We start from the raw sequence: 18497 nt of genomic DNA, 5'->3' as shown, positions 1-18497 counted from the left end.
AATAACTTTTATAGTATTAATGATAAGTTACAGTTAACTACGTGTATTTAATTCGACATAGCTTTGTTACTAACAAATATTTAATGTGAATCTAATTGTTATAAATACTGTTATTTGTTAGCATGTTTATCGCCGAAGCTCTCGATATTTTCTTTTAAATATATCTACAGCAACATATTGTACGTTTGCGAGCTAGTTCTAATATTTAAGAATACTTGTGTCGCTATATTAAAGGCAATATTTGTTTGTATCTTATACTTTTAAGTTTCAAAAAATATGCGCGCATTTTAGAAAACGTCACTAACGACACCTAACAGCAGGTAACTGCACTGGTAAATCAGATATTTCTTCTTTTTGCTAAATTTGATATTATCAGGCTGAATGAAACTAAACTCTTTAAAATAATTGTAAAAATTACATGAAAAATAATATATTTCAATATATACATCAATGATTTGATGAAGAAATTGTTATAAAATTAAAAATATTTGTACTCTGTAATCATTTTTTAATATCAGATAAAACTATAATAATTCAATAATAATTTACAGCATATATTACTGTGTGAAAGTTATAACAAAATATAATTTAAAGTATTAGGGAAGTTGTTCATAGCATGAATCCAAACTTTTTTCACTATCATGTTTTCCTGATACCAATTTTTCAGTTTGAGTACTTTTTGTACAGGGTCTGAAAAATTCTTGAAACAACCCCCATAAGATGATTGGTATACCTTATATGTTGTAAGATATGAAAATCAATAGCATTTTGTAAAATGCTTTGTATATCTGTATTTGTGTACATATATATTTTTATACATGTATGTAATATGTATATAAAATAAATAAATGTATACTTATATTCTCTATAAATACATCTAAATAGATAATATTAATGTATTATTGTCATTTTGAACTTTATATCAACAATGAAATAATGTATTAGAAAATTGAAAACTTATTGTAAATATTCTACTTGCTTTTAATTTCATATTTTCAATAAAACATACCTCAAAAATATATTAATTAAAAATTATATAATTTAATTTATAGAAGAAAACATTTACTTTTGAAGTGTTCTGAGATTTAGGATCTAATAAATTATTTAAAACATAAAAAGTATTCATACAACATGAATATTGAATGTTTTAAGTTTATGTTTATTTATCTATAAAATATAAATTAATTAAGGTAAAATTTAGGAACACTTGTAAATCATATTTTATTTACAAGTTTTAATGTAGTATGTGAAACAATCGATTAAAGGTATTAAGTATTCAAAAGAATATATTTTTCTGAGAATTATATAACAGATCTATTACATTTTTCATTGAACAAACTGCAGTTATATGATTTATTAAGACGGATGTTGTTAAGTCATACTATCTTTCTCATGTTTCAAAAACAAAATTATAAAATAGTCATCTATGTTTACTCTTAATTTATTTATTTTTATAGTTCATTCTACTTTAACTTAGACTAAGCTTAAATCTATAAATTTGAGTATTCTAGCTACTGTAAGCGTAACAGCTTGTTTACAGTAATACTTTTAAACTAGGAATCAAACATTTCTTCACTCAATATTTCACTGAATTTGTTTAGGCCTTATTTTTGTAACAATATGATAAAAGAACAGACTAGTAAATAAATGTGTTATAATTTATCAATAAAACGGATCCCATAAACTATAAATCACTAGTGTTAAAAATCTTATTATTAATACTGTTGATAAATAAATCTTTTTATATTGTTATGTGAAAATTTAATTTGAATATTTATTGTTATTGTATCAGACTAATAATTTTGAATCAAATTATTCAAATTTTAATTTTAATGTTTGATTCACAGTTTCTTTACATTCTAAATATGAATGTTGACATTGAGTTCGTTGTTAGTACACATATTTACAATACTAGGTATAATCTGCAACAATAATAGTACGTGTCAGATAAAGATCTATTTTTCTAAACCTAATATGGGCAAGCAATTTTTGTAATCTAAAAAAATACCTATTACACATTATCATTATTGAAACAAAAATAAAGTCGATTGTCTTGATGCAAAAAAATCACAGTGAAAGTATACGTCCAAATAATGTCTCATTTTGCTACTTCATGTAACACTTTCTAAGTTGCGTATTCTATACAAGTGATTTTTTGCACTTATTTGTTTGATCAGAACAGACGGAGTACACTAATACATTTAATGACTTTTTATTAAAAATAACATAAAAAACTAATAGAAAAGATAATTTACAATTAATTTAAGGTATTAAAAGAATTTAAGGCTGATATATGGCGAGGAACATGTTATGATTTAAAGAAAATATGTAACATGACATATAAATTTTATGAATGAGAAGTTTACAAATGTCGAATAGTTGAATAACTTAAACGTTTTACATTAATTGATATCATCAAATTTGTTTTTATTTTTAACAGAGTTATAGAGCTAAGGATTAAAAATATATGGTACATATAAATAAGCATTCCTTATTAAAATAATCAACACTAATGATTTGTACCAATACGAAAATACTGGAATTAAATTATGATTGAAGGATCTTTTATTTATTGCACGTACCTTATGAAACACCCTGTTTGTAGAATATTTTATAAACTGTAATTGGAAACAGAAAAATGTCTAATTCATGAAAGTAAAAATTGGTATGTTTCTATACAAAAATTTAGAACAACTTTTCTTGTTAATACTGTTTAGCATTTCAAAATTCTCCCCATTCAATACATAATTTTTACTATGAAAAATTCTAAGAATGAATTATCAATAGTTACGAAAAAATAATTTTATTTTAACCGTAATATTTTAATATTTTAGAAAAGCGTTTAACAAATCATTAATAGTAATTTTATGTATACATTCCTAGTAATGTATTATTTTAACATTTATAGCCAATTTTAGAAAGTACTACTTTTATGCTACTTTAAAAAAGAAAAATGCTAGAATATTTTGGTAAACCTATTTACTGAAAGATAACAATATCTTCAGTAATTAATAAAACATTACAAGACTAATAATACACTGCGCAGCAAATAAAGTAATATGGAATAAATGACACATGGCTAATATTACAATTTTTTAAATGAATTTAAAAATCAAATAATTACTTGACTAATTCGATATAAATTATATTATGTTAAAATAAATAATAACAGCCTATGTATTAAAACATCAGTAATCAGTAATAGCTATTTAAATGTTGATTAAATAATTAATAATTAAGTTAGCTCTCTGCCACAGCACCAAAGAGTATTATTAGAAGTACTATGATTTTCTCATGATAAATAAATAGATGTACAGTTTCACTTTTGAAGTTACGTAATTTTATATCAAGAATTATTATAAAATTGAATACAAAGATTCGATAAAATCTTCATTTACAAAATATTTTCCGTACAGAAACAACAAGAATAAGTACTACCTCAAATTTTGTGATATCGCCAGATAATAAAATCGCTGAAGCACTGAGAATAAAAAATTAAATAATTATTTAATTATTAATTATTTATTTGTGATAGTAACTAATTACGCACTTAATTAACTACACATTCATGCTAATTTCGTCGTGTAATTAATTATTACTTAATAAGTCAATTCTTGGAAACCGGTAAATCGATCATTTACAAAAATTTATTAACTTAATCGTTTCGCTAATTGAAAATAGACATTGTTAGAGCAGTTAGAGAGTTACTTTATCAACCGTCATATCATGGCGAATAAATTTATCGTGAACTCAAAGTGTCAAGTAAATGAATTCTAAGTTTCAGTGATTGATGAACGTTCTTTATCATATCACTTTTGTTTTGTCGTATCACAGGATGGCATGCATTTGAATCTAACATCATAATTAATCTGTTCTTCTGAAGGAAAAGAAGCAACTTCCACTTTTTCCAGATCCTCTTCTTCATTATCTTCATGTTCTTCTACGTCTTCATCCTCATCTTCTTCATCTTGCTCAAGTAACTGTTTTCGAGCCATTTGAACAACTTGCCATTCTCGATAATGGCTCTTTCTTTTTGCTTCAAATGCTTTTCGTTTTTCTAGAATTTTGTAAATTAATTGAAGTTGTCTTGATTGTTTGATATAATCATCGAATAATTATTTCTTTCCTTATGGAAATGAGGATGTAAACTAACTTTCTATCTTGTTCTTGACAATGTACTTAAAGTAGTAGTAATAATAATAATAATAATAATAATAATAATAGTAATATTCGTAGCGCAAATAATTTACAAATTATCATGAAGTAAATATTATTTATTTCGTAGTCTTTAAAATTGTATAGAATTTGGAAAATATGTGTTATAATAAATAATCTATATTTAAATAATTCTAAACATTAAGTGTAAATAAACTTCAATGGAATTTTAGTAAAGTAGAATTTAAAGATTATAACTAATACCTTACCTCTTTCCTCAGGTGTTTCTTTTTCTTCTTCATCTTCACTTGATTCTTCAAATATTTTTGGTTTACTGCCTCCTGCTAACCTACAGGAATTAAAAAACAAATTTTTGTCATTTCATTTATAATGCTTTCAATTAAAAATAAAAATGTAATATTCGTTCGGTTTAATCATTTTAATAAAATTTCATTCAAAAATTGCTGAAAGTACAATATATTTATATCTTTTGCAGTAATTTTTCACATTTTCTGAAACAATACTCTTTTCAACAAAACAATAATTTGTTCCATAATTTAATAAAAATCTGGTTATATAATTTCCATTAAAATTAGAATAAAAGTTAGTTGTTTGCTTAATCAACATTAGTTTCCTGAAGTACAAGTATCATTAAATTACACTGATAACCTATAACATTTTAGTAGTCTGCATGCGGTTCCCAAGATAAGGCATGGATACTTAATATTGCATTTAATGTTAAAATAAGATAAATTTAAAAATAAAGAGGCGTGCGTTTACAAATTTACATTTGTTTCTGATTGTGTATATACATTATGATGTTATCTTCATCATTTTTATGTAGTCAGATATTCAAAAATCCTATATTTATATTTAACAAAATCTTTTCATATTCATGTAACATTATTTAGGTATGTAACATTCCGAGTTAGAACGTAATTAGAATAGAAAATAAAACTATTTATAATATGGCATATGGTTATATGTTTCTAAAGTTATGCATTTGTAAAATTGCATATAACTGAACAAAAATAAACAAATTGGATATCATTATATTGTTGCGACGTGAAGTAGGAGTTGTAATGCTGCAACGTGAAGCAGGTCTTGACCATGGTCTGAAACCGTCCGCGGAAGTCTTCAAACGGACTGAGCGTATTCGAGTAGTATGTCAATTCCTCGACGCAACAATATGTATTGATTTAGTTACTCCAATAACTGGAACTTAATAAACAAATACTATCAAGCAAAGATTATATATGGAGCTTAATAAGAATTGTATTTACTAAAGTCAATAACTTAAAATATTTAATAGAAAAATTACTTTAGTTTTTACACACATTCATCTTTATCCTTAAATGGTAAGTTATGACCGTTTTATGATTGCAACAATATTTTAGTACTATCTTTGCTGAAAAAAACAACAATGCTGATTTCATAGTTCCTTAGTTTATATTGTAAAAAATATTTTAACAGACTGCTCAAATCTTACCACTTAAGGATTAATTTTATTGACAAAAAAAATAATTGAGTGCAACAAAGCATTGAACGTTACTCGATTTCCCATAAATATAGATGTATGTGTGTATACATATATGCATGTGTTGTTACTTCTTCAATATTGCAAAATTCTACTTGTAATGCTGCAAGCTCTAATTAAAGCTACATAACTATCTTTTCATCTTTTCTTGTAATACATGCCAAGTTTGTTTAAGTGCTTACATAACACAAAAGAAGAATAAATATTTTTCTGTAAGAGATGTAGAGATAAGAGTTTTTTGGAAGATGTGTAACACCTTAAATGAGCAAAGGAATCATAATAGGTATTAATTAAGTTATTCAATTTTTATATAACGTATAGTTATAAATTTGATTTCATTACTTATTGTTAAAATTGGATGCTTGACAGATATAATATCATTATTATAACTTTTATCGTTGTTGTAAGTTAGATTTATACAATATTCTAGAACCAATGATTAAATATATGTGCATTCAATTTTGACAATTAATAACATTAAAAAGATTATAACTATATTTCATGTAACTCTCAACTTCAGGATGTTACATACCTTCTGAAACCCTTTGTATATTTCTTGGTGTATATATTTGATAAAAATTGTTTGAGTATAGCATTTGAACATAATATGAACCATCTTAAAAACTGGTCCGATTTATTTGAGCTTGAAAATTAAATAATATTGTGCAGATGAACTCAAGTAGTTTTCCACACAAGTAGATCTTTTTGTGCAGAATTACTGAAAACAATAAAGGAATGTAACTCTAGGAAGCAAAAGTAACAAATGTACATTTCAAAGAGCTCTGAAACTTACCAATGAAGATTTATTCCAATAAATAGAATAAATCAACATGAAATTTCTACATACATTTGTACACATTCATAATATTGTTAACATTCAACTCCAACATCAACACTTCAGCATTATGTATGTAACAATGTTAGAACCTATATGGTGATGCTGCTTCTTAGTAGCAAATAGTTGCATAATTTAAATTTTTTTGCTGCCATTTAAGCCAATCCTGGTATAAAATTCTAAACAAATAGTATAAATTAGAGTGACCAAAGAACTTAGAAAAGATAAGAAATAGCATATTTTAGATTAAAGCTCCATAATGTGTCATTGGTAAATTTGCTTAGTACATAATAATACAGAAATAAAAAAGAGATTAAGTTTAAATAGTAATTAACACAAAATGGATGTAATTATTATTATTGAAGAAGTTATTTAAGAAAGAAAATTAATCACTAAAAAGATGCAAGAAGTAGAGGATGCAGAGAATGTACATTTGATTTAGCTTTAGTATTATTATTTCTTGTTGCTGCTTCAAATAGTTGTCAATAATTTATGGAAGTTAATACAAGATTTAGCCATACTACTTTAAAACTGACACTTCAAACAAATGTTTGGGTACCGCATGAATAAAATAAACCTTGATTCATATCTTCTCTTACACATATGTACATTATTATAATCCCATACCATAAAATATAGTAGTAATATTATTGCAATAAGTGTCAATGTGTTTTCACGTAATAAATAATCATCTATAATTTTTTATTTCTTGAATTTATAATTCAATCATGAAAGAAATCCTGAACAAAGAACAGAATGCTTACGATTAATAGATTAATGTAAACACTTACTTGGCAGCAACAGCAGTAGTATCTAATTGATCAAATTCAAAATCATTGTGCAGGCCTTCATAGTTGTATGGGGTTTTTGGTTCATCAATCTTCATGTGACCATAATCTTTTTCTGCTGGATGCAATGTTGCTATTATGTTCATTTCATCCCATTTTGTTTCTTTACTTTCTTTGCTTGGTCTATAATAGCAATTATAATAATACATTACAAATTTGTATTCAATAAAAATAAATATTTAATATGATCTGGTAAATTCTATATTACATTCATAGTTCAAGATGAATACATGCTTCTTACTTCTTACTTTGCCTGGATTCTCTTGACCCTTATATAGGTCAAAGAATTAACTTTATTTTACAAAATACAATAGTTAAAATAAATGCAAAGAGGCAACAATTAGCCATTAAGTTGTTATAGGATACCCTACCGCAATCATAATTACACAATCATATAATTGACATTAACTTTATAATGAGCGATACATTCAAGTTATAAAGTAGCCTTCATTAAAAATTAAGAATATATAAAACCAGAATATAGGCCTTTAAAATAGAATGTAATAAATTAGAGACAAAAATTGTTTAAATTAATTTTTAATAACTGAAAATGAACTGACATTAATCTGTCATTAGAAAATGCAGTTCATAAAGTAGAATTGATATTAAAAAAAAATCAAAGAACAATGAATTTATTTAACCTAACCTTAAAAATAGTTTCACTATAACATTTCTCATTGGTAACTACAAAAATTGATCACTGTACAGCTTTGTAAGATAATAAAACTTAAATTGTAATGCATGTTAATAGTTTTAATATATCATAATAATTATTACCTAGGTAAATCCGGATTATCGAAACTGCTAGATGATTTCAAAATTCCTTTGGGAGGTCGTTTTGAGAGATTCTCTGCCATTTTGAAAAAACTTGATTTACAGTTGATAATTATAAAACATCACGGACTTATAAAGCCAATATTTCGTTACAATGTTCTTACTAAAATTAGAAATAATCAGGTTGATAGTTATTTACAATCGCTGACAATTTACCACCTTAAGATCCAATCACAAAATAACCAGCTATGATTGGTAGCATGTTGCACAAAACCTTATACGGTGTAGAACGTTTGATATTTTACTTTGAAATACTTTGTCAAGCTCACTGCAACATTGAAATCGATTTTTTAATCATTATTAGAACGTGAAAAACAGAAGAATCACAAACAAGCATTTTTATGTAATAATTTGTCGGATAATCTTTTAATAAAATTAAAAATTGTACAAGAGAAGCCTTACATCTATACATAATATATGTCTTACATATTTAGGGATTTGGTTTCGTGTGTAAAACTACAGTAGCAATATGATACAAATTTGTCAAAAATCTTTTCTATTAAACTGTTCATGAATCCTCCAGAAATTTTAAAACAAATCGTTTATTTTTAACCACATTAGTATTTGCTTACCAGACGTAGTTTGAATTTTTTAATTGCAATATTATCGATATTTTAATTAAAATAAAACCGACTATTCAAATAAAATACCATTGTTTGATCAGCGTGAGATCATACTTATTTTTTGATGAGTTTTCGTACATTGTGCGCATGTTAACCCTAATTGGATCGAGTACTCTTCGTAACCAGGAGTAACGCGCATGTGTATTTATGACTTTTTTGATGTTAAAGCATATACCTAATGATCTTTTATTTTGTATACTTCTTGTTCATGATATTTCTCGTTTCTTTCTCACTTTTTTTTGTCACCATATATGCAACTAAAGACGTAGAAACTATAAGGTAGTGGGATGGCACTAAAAGGTGGGGAACGTCTTGAAGTTAGCGGTGTTGCGCGAAATAAACATGATCTTCTATTGAGCAAATAATAGATTCAACAGTCAAAATAATATAAATGTTGTTGCAATGTTTTGCATTGTATAATATTTTATATCTCTATATGTATGAATTTGGTAATTTTAGGATGTCGTAAATGTAACATTTAAATGGGATTGTATACCTGAGTGATTTTTCTGTATTAGACAAAAAGTTTTACATATAATTACTAGTTATATTATTTTGTATCATGTACATAGTTTTAATTATTATAACTAAAAACGATATAAATAATAATAAATAAATATAAATAAAAACGATATATGATTTTATTTTATTTAGATACTGGTTTAGTTAATCGTATTCTTGATTTTTATTGATAAATCGTATTTTAACAAATCGATGTATCGAATCGTAAACATTTATCGATATAACTTTTTCACTACACATGCCTTCTGAATTTTAATAAAATGGAAAATATTAAAAGAGCTTGAGCTCCAAGTTTAAATAAATATTCAGCGGTGCTACATACGCCCGGTAGTTAAATGTGCCCTGAAATTAATGTGATGTCGACTGTGTGTGATGGCGGGTAAAGAGTTAGTAAGCCATCAGCAACAGTTTGTTGAAGAAATTAATTACGATGAAATTGAAACCGAGCAGGTATCTCAATTGTACAGTAATTCTGCCAATTATTTGAAAACGTCGAATTTAACATTTACTTATTGTCTAATAAGCCATTTATAAAAGTCGAAATTTCTTTAATTGTTTTTAATTTTTGCAATTTTGTCGAATCTTTTTTTTTCAAACATAACCTAAGTAATGATTTTCGAATATTTTATAGGTATATGAGGTTGTGTTGACGAAATTCGTTTTGACATTTTACATTGATATTTTAAAATCACGATTTAGGTAATATATTTTGTGTGCAAGATTCGTATTTTATAAGGAGAATCAGTACCTATTTTGTCTGGATAAATTAAAAATATATGATTCTTTAAAATTGACAGTGCTGATAAAAATGAATATAATTAAAATTGTGTAAATAAAAAGGAAGTGCCGAATTGTTTTTTTTCTTTCTTATGTCATTGATGTTTTTTATATTTTTTCAAGTATTTTTTTATACTATAGTTGTAATTATTATCCTTCAAGCAATATTACTTTTTAATTTTGATTGTAAATAAATATAAGTATGATATTTGTCATATGTAATTTATCTTCAACTATAAATAAAATAATTTTATGTAGGTAGTAGGAAAAGGATCTTTTGGAGTAGTATGGAAAGGAAAATGGAGAGGACAATATGTTGCTATAAAATATATAAATTCAGAAGGTGAAAAGAAGGCCTTCACCGTAGAAGTTAGACAATTATCAAGGGTTGTGCATCCCAATATTGTAAAACTTTATGGTGCATGCACTAAGAATCCAGTCTGTTTAGTTATGGAGTATGCTGAAGGCGGTTCTTTATATAATGGTATTTTTCCTATCCAAATTTAAAAAGTGCATGTATATTTATTGCTCATTATCCTTTATTTATTTTATAGTTCTGCATTGCAATCCTCAGCCACGATATACTGCAGGACATGCAATGAGTTGGGCATTACAATGTGCACGTGGAGTAGCATATCTTCATAACATGAAACCAAAACCACTAATACATAGGTAAGGAAAATGAAATATTTTAAATATGTACATTTTTATGTTTATCTTAAAAGTTATTTTGATGCAACTTTTCAGAGATTTAAAGCCTCCCAATTTGTTATTGGTAATGGGGGGACAAACTCTTAAAATATGTGATTTTGGCACAGCATGTGATTTAAACACATATATGACCAATAACAAAGGTTCTGCTGCTTGGATGGCTCCAGAAGTATTTGAGGGTTCTAGATATACAGAAAAATGTGATGTGTTTAGTTGGGGTGTTATTTTATGGGAAATATTATCAAGAAAAAAACCATTTGATGAAATTGGTGGTTCAGCCTATAGAATAATGTGGGCAGTTCATGTTGGACAGAGGCCCCCTTTAATTGAAGGTTGTCCAAAGCCAATTGAAGATCTTCTGACCAGGTATCTATTAGAATTGATAACTGTTTACTTGTAATTTTATAAATAATTATATATGTTAAAATATTGAAAAAGTATTGGTAAAATTTTGTATAATATACATTTGATTGTATTTATGAAGCAATATTTCCTACTTTATTTATTATGTGTTACTAATTCTTATAATAAAAGCAATTAAAAATATAGTATATGCTTTAAAAAAAAATAACAATTTTATTAAAGCTTTTTGCAATGATTAACTGCATATTGCTAAAAATGTGAAAGTGTAACAATATGATTATAAATAGTACTAGATAAAAATCTTTCAAGAAAAATGTATGATGACTTCTTTTGGTAGTATTTAAAAGATTGTTATTTTATCCTTGAAATAAGCACATTTTATATTGATATTTATGTCCATTTTTCATACAAATGAATATTACAGAAATTTTCATTCATAAATATTTATTACTTATTCATTGCTGATTGTATTCAATCAGTGTTCCATATATTTACAATTTCCTGATAGACTCACAACGGATAAATATTTTTCTTCAGTAGAATGAATGCCTCATGATTTGAAATGTTAATTGTTTATAGCAGTATTAATATATTTTTTATTCACTCATCGAATGAATGGTGGAAAGTTCATTATGTTCAATTATTGTCCGTATCACACCTAAGATTTTATATCTTGGTATGTATTTAGGTGGTCAGACAAGTAGAACATGGTTCATAATATTAGGTTATTAAGTAGAGCGGTGGCCGTGGCTGGTCAGACAAGTAGAATATTTCAGGAGTCGCGTGCGGCCAGATAAGTAGAATATGGTCAGTAAGTCAGATCATCACATAAGTACAACGGTTCTGAAGGCCGTCGATAATCCGAGAATCGGAATATAGCCGAGAGTAGAGTATGCTAGATGATTCTATTAGGCAGAATATGGTTGAGGGTTGTATTGCAGAGCTGAGGATAGTTCAATGTGACTAGTTATATTATTTCTTCTTTTTAAACATTCTGTGAATTTCATAATTGCTAGCAGTATGTTAGTATCTGGTTATAGTGGCCCTGGTTATAGGGTGTCGATTAGTTAGGTGTTAGAATAATTTTAACAGTTCCAATAATTCTTCGCTCTGAGAGTGTTCTGTTAATTAGGGTTTCCTTTTCTAAATTTCTTCTTATGAATTTTAGGTTTTATCCTAGGTGAGGGTGAAGATTGGGGCACATAGTTCATCATAAAATTTTTTCTAAAGAAATTGAGGTCTTTTAGCAACTCTGGATTCTCCTTTGGGACAGCAATCCACTCTTTCATCCTCCTCAATGTTTAGGCACTGGGAGCAAATTTTAGTGGTAAGTGATATTGTCTTCAAATGATACTTGTCCATTAAGGATTTCATTGAGCCCAATGGCTTAATTACTTTCCCTTTCGTTTTTCTCTTAATGATTGAATATTCAGACATTTTTATCAAATGGTTATCGATGATAGTGCAAGTGGATTTTATTGTGAGAAATTTGATGAATGCTCCCAGTTAATTTCATCACAAAGTTTTCTAACAGTAAAATGTGGAAGGGAAAGTGTTGAATTTAGAAAAGGAAAAATATTGAACAGAATCATCGAATTTATATTATTTATGAGTAGCTGTGACTAGGTTTGAGTAATTTAAAGGAGAAAGTAAAATGTATATGTGTGTTCATTTGTACAGCAATAGTAATGGGTGATAGGACTACTTAGCGATTCTAATATAAATAGATACATTAAAAATAATTTTTTAAAAATATTTTCGGTTTTTAATTTTGCAATATTTTAAATATTAATGCTGTGCTAATATTGATGTTCTTTTAATTCAATCAATGTTTAATATTGTGGCTTTCTAAGGTACTTAACATCTTAAAAAATCTACTGTATTCAAGTTCATTTTTATAATCTATTAATTTCTTGGTAACTGATTAGCTGTTTGCTTGCTTTCTGTGTTAGTTTTATTGTTATCTGGCATATTATTCATTCTTCTATGTAAGGATAGATGATCCATTTTTTCATACTTATTGTGTCCTCTTTTGCTGCTATTTTTAAAAATCAATTATATAAACTTGGGAATATTGTTCATAGTACACTATTTGGATTAGTAAATATTTTATGTTTTTATTATTTAATACATTGACTGCTATAAAAATAAAATATTTTTTGACAGTCAATGTATTAAACATAATATGACTGGAAGTCATTTCTACTTAATAAAAAGAAGAAACATGTTATTTTTTCAGATGTTGGCACAAATTTCCTGCAGAGAGACCATCAATGGATGAAGTCGTTGAAATAATGACGATTTTATCACAATTTTTCAGTAGTCATTTAGAACCTGTTGAATATTCGCCAAGTACGTACATCATAAATATGTAAAAGCAGTTTTTAAATGATGTATAAAAATTGTGCATAAAGTAATCAGATGTATTGTAATCTTTTTATAGACGCTGAATCAGAAGAAGTTAACGAGAATCATAATTCTAAATACGACTCCGATTCAGAATATGATACTGAAAATAATGGATGCATTGATAACAGTACCATCAAAGCTAGTATTCCTGATTCTAAACAAGAACCAGAAGTTCAAAATGGAGAAAATAGTTCATCCAATTTGTTGCACGATTTCAAGAATCCGCCTCCTAAAAATAGTAATTCAGTAAATGATGTAACCAATAAAAAATCTCAAATAAATAATTTTCCACAACTTTACGTTGAGTGTGATCCGGTAAACATAAATTTTTGTTTTAAATATTTTAAATAACTTGATGTATTTACAAATTTTTGTTAACAATTCTACGTTATCATATTTATTTTCTTAATGTATATTTGTATGTTTCTAATTGCAGAATTCTTGGGAATTGTCGAGTTCTGAAGCTTCATTAGAATCACCCATTCTAAAGATAAAGAATCCTGGTCAGAGTAAGTTTTATTCCTATAAAATATTTAAACTATAAATAAATAACGTTTGCAGTTATTTTAATATAATGAATTCATTCAATCACTGCATCGTTTTTCAACGTGTAAAATGTTTCTACAAATATTTTAAATTTTGTTTACATATTGTTTATCTTACTCATCACATGGATGCAACATGAAAGAAATGATTAAGTTGCTATTTGTTGACGACCTCGTCGTTGTTCTATTACTACAGAAGAAGGGGAACTCGCACGAGAGGGACGAGAGCTTCGAATTTATGACTCACTGCGATAGTACTCTAATCCCAAAATAACATTCTCTGTATGTTCCACAAAACCTTCCTTTAAGTGCGGAATGTGGTGCGTTCAGACCCGTTGTCGCCGCTCAGAAGCTTTTTCAGCTAATTAACATTACTTACACGCTTCATACATAATATTTCATCCAGTTGTCATAATACATGTTCACTTTGATTCTTTTAACATAGAAAAACGTATTGCAAGAAGTCGATAAAAGATAATACTAATTTTTAAATCTGTTCCAAATTTCTTTATTTAACAGTTTGTTATGAAAGACATAGATATAGTTAGTATGTAAATTGCATCTATATTTATATTTGTTATGCTACGTTTCCTCATTGCACTTGATGCTCAAATGTGTTGCACTGTTCATTTTTTTTACAAGGAAATGAAAAGAAACTAAAACGTTGTACCTTGACACATGGTGACTTTACCATGACGAATTCCTTAGGAGTTCGTCGATCGGCGAAATCAAGTTTGGCAAAGGGCCCGCGAAAACAGTCGCATTGTGCGACTACCCTAAATTTAACTGAAGACTAATCGGTGGAAACTGTTTGCGATTGACACTTATTGATAACAATAAAAATCACGACTATGCAGAATTAGATTAAGTGTTAAAAGGCCATAAAAATTGTTCAATGCTATTGCCAAAACTTTTGTTTACTTAAATAAGTATTGCTGTTCTTTATCGTAGTACAGTCTATAAACTTTTTAACATATCAATTTTATTTCTTATCAAATTGTATAACAAGTTTATACTTAAATATCTGAAGTCATTGTTGTCATCTGAAACTATATTTCTGTTTGTATAGCTCCAGAAACTTTGTATACTCTCTAAACAGAAACAATCCAAGATGTGTCAGCTGCCGCCTCTTAGTCACCGTTTGCCTTTTTTTCTTAATTGCCGCCTATGAGATCAGCATGGGAATCGGAACTTCAACTTAATCCAGCCCTGAAGATGAATTAAGAGCCGAAGAACCGTATTTTCTTCTTGGCTCGCAATTGCACGTTCTGTCTGGTGGGGGATACCTCGAAGCAGGTGTGGCTGACTCACCAGGCCCAATATAGATGCACGTTTGTTTAGTGCTCTCCCGACACACCACCAAGAACGACGGCTTTCCTCTTCTTTCTTCTTTTTTTTCTTTCACTCTTGGTTATTTGAAAAATCTCGTTTCTTCGAATATCGTCACCCTGTTAACAATCGGCTCGATCAATCTCGTTGTAACAATTATAGGAAGTGGATTGTAGTAGCGTATCACAGTGACACTCTTCATGTGAATAATCTTGATTCTATTATGAACGAAGCCTCGACAGGCTTCAGTATTTGGAAATGTGCGAGGAATATCCAAACATCGTCGCCACGGACACCCTAAAGCGGTGCTGGGTTCTGTTACGTTAGTACATTTACTTGTTTCTTCTACTATCAGGAAGGAGCTGTCCAACATTAAAAGTTGCAGAGATTGAATGGATTCTGAATTTAACATAATTTTTAAGTTAAAAAATGTAGATTCTTCTAATCATATCAAAAGCAATTTGAGATTGGTCATTATTTCATGTGAAAAGAGTTGTAAACCACAAGTTTTATTTTATCAATGAATTGTGATATGTAAATTAAGAAGTAGGGATATTCAAAATACTTCAAGTTTAATAATTGATTTTTTTTATTTTATGCTTAAATAATTGATCTTATAGGTGTATAACAAGTCAGGTTAATCTTGTATATGAAGAAGTTACTTTTACAGTGACTAAGAAGAGTGACAACATAATTGTTTAGAAATTAACTTTCAGTCATGATTATTGATTAACAGGTAACAGTACAACGGATAAAGATTTGGACAATGTTTACCGCCTCCTGGATGCTGATCTGAGGCCACTGACACCTGATCAAACTTGTGAAAGGTCCAAAGAAATCTTTGAAGAGCATAAACAACTTGCGCAGGAATATTTGAAAGTCCAAACAGAGATCGCGTTGTTGAGCCAGCATAAAAACGAAATGCTTAAAAATTTGACTATAGACAGTCTGAGGCAGCAAGAGGAACTCAGGAAGCTTGAAGAGGAGAAGGTAAGTATCATTGTGAATTTAAACTGTATGGACAAATTTTTAAGTTTCTATCAAACAAAAGTCTCTTGCCTCTTAATTCTTAATGATTCCCAGAGGATCTTCATAAAATTTTAATCTAAATTTGTCCTTTTTCAGGGAGCCTTGATACAACTGTATCGCAACTTGAAACGACAGTTAGAAATTATGAAGAACCAAAGAGTGAACAATGCCCTATTGAGCAATGCTCAGATGGGACCAACAGTTTCAGGAAACAATGGATGGTTCGTGGTGCCGTGTCAAGATCCTTCGAGACATTCATGAATATCTATATTAGATAAGTTCGAGATTTAAGTCAAATTCTTTCTTGATATTATTTTTGTGAAAGAAGTTCCCTGCTTCCTTTTGGCGGCGAACATGAGACATCGATTTCCTCGCGAACCTAGCAAGAATTTTTTTTATAAAAATGGGTTCAATCGTTTCTGAAGAAACTAGTTTACAGTATATTTTATTTTGCGAGATGGTTCTGCGTGTCATGATGCAGTAATTAGGCGCGATTGAACACGTGAAAGGTACTGGTTTTTTTCTTTTTGCATTTGACAATTTTTACAGTGTAACTTGGTTAAAAATACTCATGCTACAATATTAAAAATTTACATGAAAACTTTTTTGTCTTTAGACTGCTTGGTGAACAAAATGTAATAGATGTAGCATGTGTCTCTTTTTCACTAAAGAATGAAAAGGACCATATAAATGGAACTTTCATTGCTAAACTTTTGCTACCAATAGTCTGCCGCTGAAAATTTGAATATTTTATATTTAGGAAGCACAAGTATGAAGGGGATTTTCTGCGGGTTAAAATATAGTGAAACTGCACTGTAATATATCTATGAAATTTTTTATTGAAAATGCTAGGTTTTTATTTAAAAAGAAAGAAATGTCTAGAAATTTTTTTTATTTTTATTTGTTATTTAAATGTCTTTCAGAATATCAGAATCTATGGTTTTAAGAGTATACTTTGCTTTATCTATAAAATTAAGAAAAAAAATCAAAAGTGATTTATTGTTCTAGCAGAAACGTTTAAGTTGTGATTCACTGAAAATTGCTAAATATAAATTGAAAACACAATGAAATAGTATTTATGATTCCTAAATGTGATTGTATACAGTTTGAAGTATTTCTTAAATCAACAATTGGCAATCAACTAATTGCCAGCGATATAGTGATTAGTGTACATGTTTATATAAGAAGTAACATTGATAAGTGATTAAGGATGTATTGTATCATTATTTTGCTATTTAATTATTTACCTATTTGTCACTACAATTATAAGGTATTACTGTATTTAAATAACTCAATCGTTTATAATAGAACTTTCTAATTTATCAAAAATATAATTTCAGACATTGAGATATGTAAGAAATCTTTTGAATTAGAACAACAATTGTTCCCAACAAAATTTGTATATGTATGTACAAAATCATGTGCAATACATATTTTCTGTTTGTGTCCTGTTTTTAATAAATGACTTTTTATTTCTCATTCAATACTAATCCTGCCAATGTTCCTTTTTAAATGACCAAAATTCAAGAGACTGAATAATTGTTAATTACCGTTTACTTTGCAGTTACATGAAAATGTATTTCAACGTGATAGAAGTACCGAATCCAGCTTATCACCACCGATAATTTCTATCAAAGGAGTTTTTTTCTCCTCGTTCAGTAATCGCATACGAATTAGAAGGTATATCTCCACAACAATAGAACTCCCTCACAATAACAGCTCCTTCCAATTGTCTGCAAGGAACACAAGGAACCCCCTGTTACATGAATCGTCTGTCGGATGGAAAATCACTTTGGCAGTATCCAAAACAATTAAATTACCCGCATCGCGTTCAATATATCATCGCGTTATAATCAACGACCTTTAAACTAGAAAAAGACTAAAACATGTCAGACGGATTGCATTTCACGAAATTGGGACTTTCCATCAGCGGTCGGAGGGTACCAGTATATCGTGCGTTGTCTCCCCGGGAAAAAGAAG

At 28.1% G+C, this 18497-nt stretch overlaps 2 protein-coding genes and 1 long non-coding RNA gene across 11 annotated transcripts; 1 reads left to right on the top strand and 2 right to left on the bottom strand.

The window, feature by feature from the left end:
* Nucleotides 1-1268: 1268 nt before the first annotated feature.
* LOC100877293 (protein phosphatase inhibitor 2) lies at nucleotides 1269-9142 on the bottom strand. 8 transcript variants are annotated; one of them, XM_076535969.1, is made up of 6 exons: nucleotides 8782-9142; nucleotides 8153-8477; nucleotides 7584-7644; nucleotides 7319-7498; nucleotides 4425-4504; nucleotides 1269-4057 (listed from the first exon to the last, which is right to left on the bottom strand). In XM_076535969.1, exons 4-6 carry the CDS (start codon nucleotides 7459-7461, stop codon nucleotides 3810-3812), a joined length of 471 nt encoding a protein of 156 aa, XP_076392084.1. In that variant the 5' UTR covers nucleotides 7462-7498; nucleotides 7584-7644; nucleotides 8153-8477; nucleotides 8782-9142; the 3' UTR covers nucleotides 1269-3809. The 8 variants fall into 8 exon arrangements, with proteins under 8 accessions (XP_076392084.1, XP_076392082.1, XP_076392079.1 ...); XM_076535967.1 differs by lacking the exon at nucleotides 7584-7644 and having other exon boundaries at nucleotides 8153-8312; nucleotides 8369-8477; nucleotides 9008-9142; XM_076535964.1 differs by lacking the exon at nucleotides 7584-7644 and having other exon boundaries at nucleotides 8153-8312; nucleotides 8369-8477; nucleotides 8782-9132.
* Nucleotides 9143-9523: 381 nt separating this feature from the next.
* LOC100880986 (mitogen-activated protein kinase kinase kinase 7) lies at nucleotides 9524-16913 on the top strand. Of its 2 annotated transcripts, XM_076535938.1 has the most exons (10): nucleotides 9524-9804; nucleotides 9986-10053; nucleotides 10390-10615; nucleotides 10686-10803; nucleotides 10879-11208; nucleotides 13445-13557; nucleotides 13649-13929; nucleotides 14051-14123; nucleotides 16225-16478; nucleotides 16614-16913. In XM_076535938.1, exons 3-10 carry the CDS (start codon nucleotides 10582-10584, stop codon nucleotides 16776-16778), a joined length of 1368 nt encoding a protein of 455 aa, XP_076392053.1. In that variant the 5' UTR covers nucleotides 9524-9804; nucleotides 9986-10053; nucleotides 10390-10581; the 3' UTR covers nucleotides 16779-16913. The 2 variants fall into 2 exon arrangements, with proteins under 2 accessions (XP_076392053.1, XP_003705183.1); XM_003705135.3 differs by lacking the exon at nucleotides 9986-10053.
* A 767-nt stretch (nucleotides 16914-17680) lies between these two features.
* Nucleotides 17681-18474, bottom strand: LOC143265214 (uncharacterized). The gene is made up of 2 exons (XR_013039459.1): nucleotides 18338-18474; nucleotides 17681-18250 (listed from the first exon to the last, which is right to left on the bottom strand). It is a non-coding gene; the product is annotated as an uncharacterized LOC143265214 (long non-coding RNA).
* Nucleotides 18475-18497: the final 23 nt, after the last annotated feature.

The sequence above is a fragment of the Megachile rotundata genome, chromosome 10, assembly GCF_050947335.1.
Source record: "Megachile rotundata isolate GNS110a chromosome 10, iyMegRotu1, whole genome shotgun sequence".
Taxonomy (NCBI): domain Eukaryota; kingdom Metazoa; phylum Arthropoda; class Insecta; order Hymenoptera; family Megachilidae; genus Megachile; species Megachile rotundata.
The sequence above is the reverse complement of the archived record's forward strand: the minus strand, read 5'-3'. Positions and strand labels throughout refer to the sequence as shown.

What these genes read in the sequence shown, in the direction of transcription:
- LOC100877293 (XM_076535967.1), bottom strand. Translation starts at nt 8,232, where the DNA reads ATGGCAGAGAATCTCTCAAAACGACCTCCCAAAGGAATTTTGAAATCA. An exon ending in GATAATCCGGATTTACCTAG is followed by an intron (nt 7,499 to 8,152) that starts GTAATAATTATT and finishes TTGCTATTATAG; the next exon opens with ACCAAGCAAAGAAAGTAAAG. An exon ending in ACTACTGCTGTTGCTGCCAA is followed by an intron (nt 4,505 to 7,318) that starts GTAAGTGTTTAC and finishes TAATTCCTGTAG; the next exon opens with GTTAGCAGGAGGCAGTAAAC.
- LOC100880986 (XM_003705135.3), top strand. Translation starts at nt 9,727, where the DNA reads ATGGCGGGTAAAGAGTTAGTAAGCCATCAGCAACAGTTTGTTGAAGAA. An exon ending in TTTACGTTGAGTGTGATCCG is followed by an intron (nt 13,930 to 14,050) that starts GTAAACATAAAT and finishes TTCTAATTGCAG; the next exon opens with AATTCTTGGGAATTGTCGAG. An exon ending in GGAAGCTTGAAGAGGAGAAG is followed by an intron (nt 16,479 to 16,613) that starts GTAAGTATCATT and finishes GTCCTTTTTCAG; the next exon opens with GGAGCCTTGATACAACTGTA.